We start from the raw sequence: 13,444 nt of genomic DNA, 5'->3' as shown, positions 1-13,444 counted from the left end.
GGTAGTCAGATCTTTTCTCTCTCACTTTCCTTCAGAGCTTCCCCAACACTGAGCTAGCTCTGGCAGTGTGTGTCAACCATATTATCAAAGTGTCCATTTCTGGAAAATATATGCCAAGATAAATAAAGTTATCCACAGCATTCAAAAATCCAGTTGCTATAACTGATGGTTCCACATATGGATGGTGTGGTCCTGGCTGATGGAGTACCCGTATTTTCTTGGTGGTGTTAGGCCAGAATTAGTACAAGCAGCAGAAAATCAATCCATACTTTTGCATCTCGGCTTCAGTGACTGCATTGAGTACAGTCATTTGCAAACAAAAAATCATGTACCAGCACTCCTCCACTTTAGTTTTGGCTGTAGCCTTTTCAAGTTGAAGAATTTACCATCAGCATGGTAGTTGACTTTGATTCCATATTTGCCCTCATTGAAGACGTTTGACAACCTGGCTGAAAACATGCTAAAAAGTATGGAAGCAAGCACATACCCTTATTTTACTGATGAGTTTATTATCTAGAACCAGGGCAAGCATTCTCTCATGAAACTGATATATAATATTGATGAATTTTTCCAGGCAACCAATTTTTGAGATAATTTCCCATAAGCCTTCATGATTAACAGTGTCAAAGGCCTTGGGCACATCAACAAACATTGTGTATAGAGCTCTATTCTACTCCTGGCATTTCTCGTGGAGTTGTTAGGCAGCAAATTCCATAATAGTTGTTCCTTGGCCCTTTCTGAAGCCACACTGGTTCTCAGGGGAAGGATCAGCCTATTAAGGAGGACTTTGGCAAAAATCTTACCAGCAATAAGCAAGATAAAGAACTCTCCACCTCTTCTCTCCATGTGTATTTCCTTTACCTTTATTTGATTTGCACTTGGGTCCTCCTGAGTCCAGGGCTATTGCTCTATCCATTGCACTATCTAGCTATCCCTTCCTTTATCTTTAAAAAGGTGGACAATGGAGGGATCCTCAAACTCTCCATATGGAGAGGTAGTCTTTGAGGATGCTTTCTCTTCTCTTCTGGAATGGAGATTAGTTTACATAGTAAGTCGATTTGAGTAGTAGAAATACACACTCAGAAATGAGCAGGACCAGGAGATCATTATATACTTCAACAACAATACTAGATGATGACTAGTCCTGATGGATCAGGCCATCCTCAGCAACAAGATCAACCAAATCATTTCTAATGGAGCAGTAATGAACTGAACTAACTATACCCAGAAAAAGAACTCTGGGAGATGACTAAAAACCATTACATTGAATTCCCAGTCCCTATATTTATGCACACCTGCATCTTTGATTTCCTTCACAAGCTAATTGTACAATAATTCAGAGTCTGATTCTTTTTGTACAGCAAAATAATGTTTTGGTCATGTATACTTATTGTGTATCTAAGTTATATTTTAATACATTTAACATCTACTGGTCATCCTGCCATCTAGGGGAGGGGGTGGGGGGGGGGTAAGAGGTGAAAAATTGGAACAAGAGGTTTGGCAATTGTTAATGCTGTAAAGTTACCCATGTATATATCCTGTAAATTAAAGGCTATTAAATAAAAAAAAAAAAAAAAAATTAAAAAAAAAAAAAAAAAAGAGAAATACACACTCAGTATAAATCATTACGTAGTGTCTTCTCTTCTCCATAGTGGTTGATATTTCTGGCCATTTCTTGTGAATGTTTATACTTTCACCAGAAGCTCCTCTTAAAAAATTTTTTTATAGCTAGTTATCAGGTCTTAATGCTTCATCCATGTTGCTCAAATTCCTTTACTACTTCTCAGTAAAACTTTAGTTATGGCTATAGTCATTTCTTTTATAAAACCAATCCTTTTATCTGTGTTTTACTCATTTCCTTCACCAACAATACATTCATCAATTTGCTTAACCCATTTATTGTTCCATATACCTTTTCTCTTCTACCTTGCCTTATTTCCTTATCTACTATTTTATTCTTGAGTCTCTTCAGGTTATATTCCTTACTATTCCTTGATCTTAATTTTTCTTTTATATGAAGTCCACTTAGAAACTGAGGTCCACTCCTTTTCCCAAAGCTTTATCCTCTGAAAGTCAGAAGATATATTCATGGGGATACAATTGGTTTGAACATATAGTCAATAAAACAAAAGCACTATCTTCAAATAAAATATGCATGATCATTAAGGTACATTCATGTCCAGAACAAAGATAAGGATATTTTAGAAATGGAGAACAAAGTGAGATTTATGGCTAAGGTAAAGATGAGTAAATAGCCCTGTTGAGTATATGCCATTTAGGATATATAGCTACAAAGAAACCACTATTATAGCCATGGGAACATAATACAAATAATTTTTTTATGTCTACATATATATAAATATGTATACAAATACAAAATTTTAAAATATTTAATTTTTTAATTAAAATTTATTTTTTATTAGAAAAAATTCACTTTCTTCACCCCAATTGAAAATGAAAGAAAAACAAAATTTCTGTTAAATAAACATATATAGTAAAGCCAAGAAAATTTATGTATTGGTGAAGTATAAAGCGATGAACAACATATTTCATCATTAGGCTTCTATAATTGTGGTTGATCATTATACTAATAAGACTTTCCAAATTTTTTAAAGTTAATTTGTCTTCATAGTGTTATTCTCATCATATAAATTGTTCTCCTGACTCTTTATTTTCACTGCAGGTTTTTATGAAACTATTCCTTTTATCATTTCTTATATCACAATAGTATTCCGTCACATTTATATACCATAACCTGTTTAGTCATTGCTCAATTGATGGCTACTTCCTTAGATTCAGTCTTTGCCACAAAAAGATACCTAAATATCTGTGTATATCCTTTTTTCTTGCTTAAGACAAACCCCTACTTTAATCCCTTCTTCCCCTTTTCTCCTTTCTCTCCTTTTTCCCTGAGTAAAATATATCTCTTTATCCGTGTGTGTGTGTTTGTACATGTTTGTATTCTTTCTTTTCCTCACTAGTTCATTATATGAGATAATTTATCCTACCATATACTTCCTCCCGCCAGAATATAATTTCTCTTCCTTTCCATTGCTATTTTTCTTTTAAAATGACAAAGGTATAACAGAACCACTCCCAGACCCTGTTTCTAATTACATTTCCTTTTTGACCCTTGAGCCTGATAGGTTTCAGAGAATACTCATGTATCATCTGCTTATATGAATGTAAGCAGTTTAATCCTTTATCATTTTTTTGTTCACATTTATATCTTTTTCTTTTCTTTCTTTTTTTTTTTTTTTTTTAAACATTTCTCTTAACTTTCTGTGTTTGCACTTCAAAGTGCTATGCATCTCTGGTCTTTTCAACAGGAATGTTTAGAAGTTGTCTATTCTATTAAAGGTCCATTTTCCCACTGCATAATTCTACTCAGTTTTGCTGAGTAATATATTCTTTTTTTTTTTTTTTTTTTTAAATTTAATAGCCTTTTATTTACATGATATATACATGGGTAATTTTACAGCATTAACAATTGCCAAACCTCTTGTTCCAATTTTTCACCTCTTACCCCCCCCCCCCCTCCCCTAGATGGCAGGATGACCAGTAGATGTTAAATATATTAAAATATAAATTAGATACACAATAAGTATACATGACCAAAACGTTATTTTGCTGTAGAAAAAGAATCAGACTCTGAAATATTGTACAATTAGCTTGTGAAGGAAATCAAAAATGCAGGTGTGCATAAATATAGGGATTGGGAATTCAATGTAATGGTTTTTAGTCATCTCCCAGAGTTCTTTCTCTGGGCGTAGCTAGTTCAGTTCATTACTGCTCCATTAGAAATGATTTAGTTGATCTCGTTGCTGAGGATGGCCTGATCCATCAGAACTGGTCATCATATAGTATTGTTGTTGAAGTATATAATGATCTCCTGGTCCTGCTCATTTCACTCAGCATCAGTTCATGTAAGTCTCTCCAGGCCTTTCTGAAATTATCCTGTTGGTCATTTCTTACAGAACAGTAATATTCCATAATTTTCATATACCACAATTTATTCAACCATTCTCCAACTGATGGACATCCATCCAGTTTTTAGCCACTTGAGTAATATATTCTTAACTGCAGTCCTATATCCTTTGCTTTCTGAAATATCCTTTTTCCATTTTCCCTGATCCTTTAGAGTAATGACTGCAAAATACTAATTGTGGCTTCTCAGTACTTGAATTCTTTCTTTCTGATGGCTTGCAATATTTTTTTTCCTTTAAACTAGAAGCCCTGAATTTTGGCTATCATATTTCTAGGTGTTTTCATTTCATTTCATTTTTTTCAGAAGGTAACCAGTGTCCTTTCTTTTCCATCTAATTTTCTGCTTCTCAGATTTCTCAGGCTTCTCAGAAATTTGAGCAGTTTTTTTAAAATGATTTTTTTCAAATATGTTATCTGGGTTCTTAAAAATTTTTTTTTGTGAGGGGAATCATGGCTTTCAGGTGGTCTGGCGATATTTATTTTTCTTACCCTTGCTCTGTTATTCACATAGTTGTTTTTGCTACATGCTTATAATGCCTGGAACATGATTATAAATGTTTATTAACTTTGTTACTTTACATTTCCTTCTATTTTTTTAATCTTTTGACTTTGAGCATTTCTTATTGTCAATCTTATGGAGCCATAGATTTATATTTAGTCCATCCTAATTTTCAGGTAGTTTGTGGCTTGAATAAAGTTTTATACTTCTTATTCCAAAGTGTAAGTTTTCTTCCCAACTCTTTCTTCAATAGCTGTTATTCCTTTTCCGTTTTTAAATTTTCATTGCATTCTCATTTAATTTGTAAAAAAGTTTTTAAGTCTTTTAAATATCTTGTTTCATTTCTTCCAGAAATTCTAGTTGAAGTTGTATTCAAGCTAGCTTTTTCTTTGAGGCTTTGCTGTAAATGTTTTGGAGTCATTCTCTAATTCTTGGATTACATCTTGAGTGGCTCTGTTACTTTAATAGCTTTTTATGGTGGAATTTTGTTGTTTGTTTGCTTTCCTCCCAGCTTTCTTTCTCAATTTGAACTTGATATCAGGGCCAGGTTCTGTGGCACTTGTATACAGGAGGTCCAGGTTGGTCCTCTTGCTCCTTTTTGTGGGGCATTGAATGTTGTGCCATTTCAGAATCTTGGGGATAGTTTAGGCTGGGGACTTGCAGATTTTTAGTGCTTCTTAGTTATTGAATCCAGGGCAAATTTTGATTACTGTTTGAGCTGTATAAGTTCCTTATCTAGGCTTGGGTCTGAGCAATAGAAGACTCTTGGAGCTTTCTTAGTGTAGAGTGACAACAAATTCAGTGTTTTTTAATGCTTTTTAAAAAACATTACCCTCATCTCTATTACTAGTCCCCACACTGATAGAAAAAATAGTTAAGCAGAACAAACTAATATACATAACTTATGTCTGACAGCATATGAATATTACATTCCTGTAGTTAGGCTTCCCTCTGTTAAGAGGAAATTTGCTTCATCATTAGTCTTCCACAATTTAGATTAGTTTATTGCATTAATTCAAATTATGCAATCTTTTAGTTTTATTTTTTTCATATTATTTTGATCATTTGATAATTAATTCTCTTGCTTCTGCTTTTTTTTTTTTTTTTTTTTTTTGGAATGCATTGGTCCTTAAAACTTTAAAAATTTCTCTGAATTCCTCATATTCATTTTTATGGAATTTTATGTTCATTATCACAATTTACTCATCCATTCTTCTGCTTTATTTCTAGATTATTTTTGTTTGTTTGTTTTTGGTATCACAAAAAAATGGCTACCACATCTTTTGGCATACAAAAGGACCATTTCCTCTGCTTTAGACTTTCTCAGGGAATATGCCTAGTAGTGGTTTATTACTGGGGCAAATTTTACAAACATTTTGGTTTCTGTTCTGACATAACTATGAATCATTTTTTATAAAAGTTGGACCAGTTCACTTTAGTAGTAGTGTACTTTTCTTATATAGTCCTTCTTACATTTACTGTTTCTATTCTTTGCCTAGAGATGGTCTGTGGGATAGAGGAGCCCAAGCTTCTCCCCTCATCACTGAATTTCCACTTAGCTACCAAAGGGATCTTTTTGAAGAACAAGTCAAATTGTGTCACTTTTTGATTCACTAAAGTTCGGTGACTTCCCATCACCTCCAGAATCAAATATCAAATCCTCTGTTGGATGTTGAAAGCCCTTCTTAACTTGGTCAGCCCTGCCTTTCCAGTCTGCTTGCACTTCTTCCTTTTGACCCACTCCCACCTATTCTGCCATCTAATTACATGCAGCTTCTTTCTGGTCTTTTACAAAATAGTTCGTCTTTCCCACTTCCAGGTGTTTTCCCCAGTTGTCCCCCATGCCTGCATGCTCAGTCTCCCTCCTCATCTCTGCCTCTTGGCTTCTTTTAAGTCCCAGTTGAAATCCCACCTTTTATAGAAAGCTTTATAGATCCCTCTTAATTCTTTGTCTTCCCTCTAGTGCTCATTTCTAATATATCCTGTATATAGCTTGTTGGTATGTTTTTGTTCTTTCTTTGCTTTATCCTTCCATGCTTTAGATAGCAGGATTATATTTGTTTCCTAAAAGAAGCCGAGTCGTTCTTTGCCATTTTTTAAAGAATAATTTATATATGGCGCAGCTAGGTGGCGCAGTGAATAGAACACCAGCCCTGAAGTTAGAGGAGTATCTAAATTCAAATATGACCTCAGACACTACTTAACACTTCCTGACTGTGTGATCCTGGGCAAGTCTTGTTATCAATTGTTTTCTTTTTTTTTTTTTTTTTCTTTCTTTCTTTCTTTCTTTTTTTTTTTTTTAAGTGTGATAGAATTCTCCTGTGTATCTGAAGCAAAAAGTTTTCTTTGGCATTTCCTCTTAATTAGTTAAGTGAGACTTTTGTTTTCCTTAGTTTGAGCAATACAGTTCATCTTTCTTTAGCATTTTAATGTTTACAGAGCACTTACCTCACAGAAACACTATGTTCATAGATAGTCTATTGACATACCTATTTTGCAGATGGAAGAACTGAGACAGATTCTAGATGATTTGCCTGAAGTCTTAAATCTGGTAAATGTTAATTGTGACTCAGAATCAAGTATTCCAACTCTCAAAATAAGTGGAATGATGTTTCCATTACACCAGGCTATCTCTTCTAAATAAAAATATAAAAAGTTTTATGTTTTATCATTGAATTTGATGCAGGCAAACCTTTTCACATTTTAAACTCTGGAAAGTGAGGAGGGAAAAAGGAAACAAACATATCTCTACTCCTAAATGTAAGTCATGTGCTTGTTTTATGTATTTATATGCTCATTAAGAAAAAAATTTAGTTTTGATTCCTCAGACCTATAACTTCAAAGCTAATTTTCAATGTTCCAGCATAATCAGCCAGCCATGAAGTGAAGTTTATCACTAAAATATCACTTAGATTTTATCATCTTTCTCCATTTCCCCAGCCATAATTCTAAGCAATGTATGCATCTTCTAATATCTGAATTGCTATAGTATTCTCTTATCTAATTTTCTTAAATTCAGTTTTAGTCTGTTTATTAATATGTATGTGTGTATATATATGTTTTTGCCGAGGCAATTAGAGTTAAGTGACTTGCCCATGGTCACACAGCCAGGAAGTGTTAAGTATCTGAGGCCAGATTTGAACTCAGGTCCTCCTGATTTCAGGGTTGGTACTCTATTCACTATGCCACCTAGCTGCCCCCTAATAAAATATTTTTAAAGCACATGTGTATCTAGTATAACTTAAATTTGTTTACAAAGAACTTTCTTCACGCCAATGCTATGAAGTAGATATGTAAATATACTTGTTTTGTAGATAAAGAAACTGAGTCTCAGATACTATAATTTTCTGTAGGTCACAAAATTCTATTTAACACACTGTTAGGAGTAGGATTTAAACCTGGGTCTTATGACTCTAGGAGTAGCTCTCCTCCAACCATCCTCTGCTTCCTTGGTGTTAAGACCCTGGGATTATTGAAGAGTGAAGTGATGTAAAGATGTAAAGATGAGATATCCAGTCTTATTTCCATAAAAATTTGTACAGTTTGGTAGGAGAGAGAAGATACATATCTAAATTTTTGTAACATGAAATAGAATTGGAGATAGTATATCATAGTGGGTAGAGAAGATGGCCTCATAGAACTGGATTGAAGGCCAACTGCCTTTGGCACATCCTGGCTATGTGAATTTGGGCAAGTCACCTAAGCTGTCAGTGCTCAGGCAGCCTAAGTCTGTGCCAGCAGAGGCAGCTTCTTCAGCTTTATGGCTAGTCCTGCTCCTGTGGAAGACATGATGCATTAGAAGGAAGGCCGTTGTGAAGTGTGAAACTGGAACCCCCATCAGGAATGGCATTGCCTCCCAGGGTGCTTTGAGGATCCAGGGAGGTAACCCTCGTAAAACACTTAGTGCAGGGCCTGGTACAGGACATTCTGAGTACGTTAGCTGTTATCAGCAGTGTTATTGGTGTGTGTGTGTGTGTGTGTGTGTGTGTGCATGCATGTGCATACAGACATATCTTTATAAAGCTCCCCCATTTTGGGGCTCCTTCCCCAGTTTCTATCCTGTTGGTGAACCATGTCCCCAGAGTGGGTTAGTCCTGAGTTTTGTCAGTTACTGCCTTTTACCAGGATGCTTCCCATTACAAATAAGTCATGTTTACACTTTTAGTTAAACATTTTACATGTTTAGTTACAAGCTCTTTATTTTTTCCATAATGAAGGGTAGGATAGTGAGAACAGCCCCAAATGCATGTGGAGTGGACATGTTCTATTATGGAGGTACAAGAACAAGAGTGCTTGTGGCCAAGGGGCACCTCCCAGCTCCAGCTTACTAGAAGCCTCAAGAATCCCCTTGGCTAGGTGTGCTTTTCTGCCAGGTGCCGAGGACAGGTGCTTTGGTTAAGTCTGTAGTTGACACTCCTCTCTACTTGAGGCGCCACATTGCCTGAAGTATCTTTCTTTGAATGACTCTCACTCTTAGTCACTTGTTTCCTACTGGTACAGGCTCTTAGGATCTCACCTGGATGTCCTAGCTGCTGCCTGCCTGATGATGATCTTGGGGAAATGGGGGAAAGAAAGGAGGAAGTTCTCTCAGGGCCTTTACTTCCAACTCTCAAACTAGTGTCTTCTACAACTGAACTGGTTCATTACTGGACTGACCAATTTTAATTGGCTTGTTGCTTTAATATATAATCTAAAAGAAATAATTTGATTTTTAACAGATGTTTCCTGTGTACCATCATCTACCTTTCCCCCAAGGCTAAAATTCTATAGTCTTCTCAAATTAAGTACTTGTTCATAGCTATTTTATATGTTTAATTCAATTAAGGTAGTTGATCTGGGTTTTTGTGATTTTACTAATAGGTAAAGGGGTATGTGGACCCTCATTTTTACATCAATGTCATAGAATTTGACAAATAAAAGAAATTTCTAGAAGCGGTATTCCTTCTGTAATACACTAGACAAGTGATTATGAAGTCTTTTCAGATCTTCAAGAAATCTACTACCTATCAAGGCAGCTCATTACACTTGTGGACCAGCTAATAGAAAGTTTTTCTTGATGTTAAGCCTAAATGTGCTCTTTAAAATTTCTACCCATTGTTCCTGTTTTCTGTCTTGTGGGGTCAAATGGTGTGTGTGTGTGTGTGTGTGTGTGTGTGTGTGTGTCTGTCTGTTTGTCTTTAGATTTTGAATCTTATTTTATTTTTTGAATTACATTTTTTGAAGAGTATTATGTATTGGGAAACAATGGAAAACAGACTTTGATTTGCAAAATCCAAGGCTTGTATGTTTTGTGATCACTTTTTTAAAAATCTCACTATAGAATTGGGTCCTGGTCTCTTGAAGTATCCTGGTTTTGTTAATTGCCTCTTCAATCTCATACTCCTCTGGAAATTCAGTATGGTGGAAAAACACTAGATTCTTGGGAGTAAGAAAACTCGAGCATGGGACTAGCTAAGCATTTTGAGCTCAGTCTTTTTGATTGGGCCTCCTTGTCTCTAATCGCTGCTCAGCACACTTCAGTGAATTGTTGAAAAGATCAAATAAACAATGGAAAAGTACTTTGTAACTATACTACAATGTATGAGTGCCTGCTGTTGTTTTTAATCCTGTTTTTAGATACAGCCTTACATTTCTGTGGCTTTTTTTTAAATTGACTTTTTTAATATCCTGCTTAAAATATTTAGCTCATTCTAAACATAGCTGCCTTATAATGGCCTCTCATGTTTACAGGGTTCACTCCATTGCCAATTTATGGAATTTATATTAAATGAAAAGATTAGAGCACAATCATAATTACTCCAAGCCCCCAGTTAGGAGAATTGTTAACATTTAGGCAGAGGATGAGGGCTCTACTTTAATTTCTATTTGTTTTTATCTTTCTTTTTTGTAGTTGAGGAATAATTTAGGTTATTGGAAATGTACTTATAGGATAACCCCATATCCTTGAGGGTGTGGGTAACCCTGATGGTTTTGGCCAGTCTTACTCTCCCAGATGAAGGTGGTAGGGTCAGTAACACTCAGATTTCTCCCTTCTCTATAATAGTTCAGTCCTGCTTTCTCTTGGTCATTCTTGCTGATTGCTTTAGTGCCACCATTTCTTTTCTACCCACCTCTTGAGGTTCCTATTCCTCTGCTTTGGGACTTTCCAAGTCTCTTAGTTCCAAGTGGCTGGATGGTTTTGTACTGGCCTTGAAGGTGTGAACAACTCCCTCAGTCAGTCCAAGCATAATTTCTCTAGCCTCTAGGGAGGTGTGCAGGCCTTGTTCACACTTCTTGAGCAGTTGAGCTGTTTTCTGATCCCCTAAGTGGGATGACCCCACTTTTACCTTTACTTTGGGGATTACTATAGATTGTTGTTTTAAAAATACATTATATTTTAACTGATGTGTTTGATTTTTTTCCTTACCTAGATATTACTACTTAGTAAAGATATAATTTTTGAGATTCATAGGATCATAGATTCATAGGCAGAACAGACTTTGGAAGTTATTAAGTCTACCTACTTTATTTTTCATATGAGAAAAGCGAGACTAAGACCCAATAGTAAGTGACTGAGGGAGGATTTAAATTCAGGTTTCTCTGGCTCTCAGCCCATAGTTTTATCTTAATTGTAAATAAAAATTTTCAACATCCATTAAAAAAAAATTGAGTTCCAAATTCTCTCCCTCCTTCTTTTCCCAACCCCTTTTTGGGAAGGAAACAATTTGATAGATTTTTATATAACCATATAAAACATTCCACATTATCCATGTTACAAAGGAAGAGACCAAAACTCCCAAGAATAATAAAGAAAAAAAAGTATGCTTCAATCTGTGCCTTCGTATTCCATCAGTTTTGCTAATGGCCAAAAAATTGCTTGAGCTGTTTAGGTGCTTTGTGGAGGTGCACTGGAGGGGCTTCCTTTTACATTTTTTTGGTTTAATACCTAAAGTTATGAAATGTGTTTAAACCCAAGAGAGAGAGGGTTGTCCTTTTCAAGATCTTAAATGGAACAAATAAGCTTTTTGCCAGTTTTCAACATTAAGTCTAAGATGCTGAAATTAGATATTTTAATTTTACATTTTTACTTATAGTGGGTTTTGGTTGGTAAAAATATATCTCTTGAAGATGGTGAAGTTGGCATTTTCTTCACAATTTGTGAGATTAATAATAATAACTGGCACTTATGTAGTGTTTACTATGTTGTAAGCACTTTACAATGATTTCATTTGATCTTCACCACAATCTTGAGTTAGGTACTATTATTCTCATTTTACAGATAAAGAAACTGAAGCAGAGTTAAAATGATTTGCCCAAGATCATACAACTAGTTTGTGTCTGAAGCTGGATTTGAACTCAGGTCTTCCTAATTTCAGACCTAGTGCTCTATCCACTGAAATGTGAAATTAACATTTTGTTTTTTTTTTAAATTACAATATACTGTACCTGGTTTAATGTTTTGGTTGCAAGTTCTCAAAAGTGCCATGTCTGTGAGTCTTTTTGCAATTTTTTAAATCAAAATCAAAGATCGGAGTGCCCAAGAGACCTTATTGCCCATCAGACTCCACATTTTAAAAATACTTATTGAGTGTTTATTTAACTGCCTCTCAAATCTCAGGGAATTGAGCACACTTGTTTAAAGCCCTAAAATAGACCTGTGGATTTGACTATGTAGTGGCGCCATGGAGTAGAGAAGTTCAGTCGTTTTCAGTTGTGTTTGGCTCTTTGTTACGCCATTTGGGTTTTTCTTGGCAAAGATACTAGGAATGGTTCACCATTTTCTGCTGTAGCTCATTTAAGGCTAAATGCCCTGCTCACAATCACCCAGCTACTAACTGTCCAAGTCAGATTTGAATTCGAGAAGATGAATCTTCCTGTCTCCAGGGCCAGCACTACTCAGCTGTTCTAGGACATGGGAAGGTGTGCATTTAAATTTGGCTGTGTAAAGGGCCCTGGGAAAGTCACTTAGCCTCGTTTAGTTTTAGTTTCCTCTTCTGTAAAATGGGGATAGTAAGAGTACTTGCCTCCCAGGGTTGTTTTAAGGATCAAATGACATAATGTTTGTAAAGTGTTTTGCAGACTCTTAAAGTGTTACATGAAGGTTACATAAAGGTTACATGAAATAAAAAAAATATGGTGTTTGTGAGTAATTCTTCAAACTTATTTTTTAATTGATGGTTTTTGCTTTTATATCACATGATATAATATCTTTGGCTTTAAAATTTAAGTCTCTATGGGGCAGCGAGGTGGTGTAGTGGATAGAGCACCAGCCAGAACCTGAGTTCAAATATGGCCACAGACACTTAACCTTTCCTAGCTGTGTGACCCTGGGCAAGTCACTTAACCCCACTTGCCTCAGCCAAAAAAAAATTAAGTCTCTAGGGTTTGAGTTTGAGCTTTGTGCTGAAAAGGACTAATTTTTTTTTTTTTTTAATCTCCTTTAATTTTTCACTTTTGGACATCATATTTTGGCTTTAATAAAACAGTTTTGTCTTTCCGGATTGGTTTTGGATAGAAACTGTGTTCAGCCTATGTTTATAGTTTATGGTATGGCTATTCTTAGAGAGGACTCATATTTTCAGAGCCTTTTAAGTTTCCTTGCTTCAGTTCCCTGAGATAGATAGTATAAGTATTATCACCTTTTTTAAACCAACATTTATTAAGTGCCAGGTCTAATAGTACCAGATACTAGAAGTACAGAAACAAACTGAAAGAAACTCATAAAGAGCTTATTTTTTTTCTCCAGGGGAAATAACATATATACATATAAGTAGATTGAACATGTACAAAGTAAAGTAAGGTAATTTTGGGGAGGGAGCCACCAGTATCTGAATTGTTGAGAGGTTTGTGGATAGAGGTACTTGACATAAACTTGGATTGAGAGCTATGAATGGGGATATATTTTCAAGGGCTTGGGGTCATTTGTGTAGAGTTAGAAAGAAGGTAGGAGTGTGATATGAGAGGGAGAGAGTTGACCAT

The 13,444-nt window shown here is 35.3% G+C and overlaps 1 protein-coding gene across 3 annotated transcripts in view; it reads left to right on the top strand.

The window, feature by feature from the left end:
- NT5C2 (5'-nucleotidase, cytosolic II) overlaps positions 1 to 13,444 on the top strand; it is a 111,699-nt gene that overhangs the window by 30,139 nt on the left and 68,116 nt on the right. Inside the window, exon 1 of one of the 3 annotated variants that reach the window (XM_031955774.1) lies at positions 7,226 to 7,246. The exons of the other annotated variants lie outside the window; for them this stretch is intronic. Coding sequence (XP_031811634.1) covers positions 7,245 to 7,246 — 2 coding nt within the window. The 5' untranslated portion in view covers positions 7,226 to 7,244. Of the gene's footprint in view, positions 1 to 7,225; positions 7,247 to 13,444 lie in introns of those variants that run through there. 3 annotated transcript variants of the gene reach the window in all.

Source organism: Sarcophilus harrisii, chromosome 2 (genome assembly GCF_902635505.1).
Source record: "Sarcophilus harrisii chromosome 2, mSarHar1.11, whole genome shotgun sequence".
Lineage (NCBI taxonomy): Eukaryota > Metazoa > Chordata > Mammalia > Dasyuromorphia > Dasyuridae > Sarcophilus > Sarcophilus harrisii.
The sequence above is the reverse complement of the archived record's forward strand: the minus strand, read 5'-3'. Positions and strand labels throughout refer to the sequence as shown.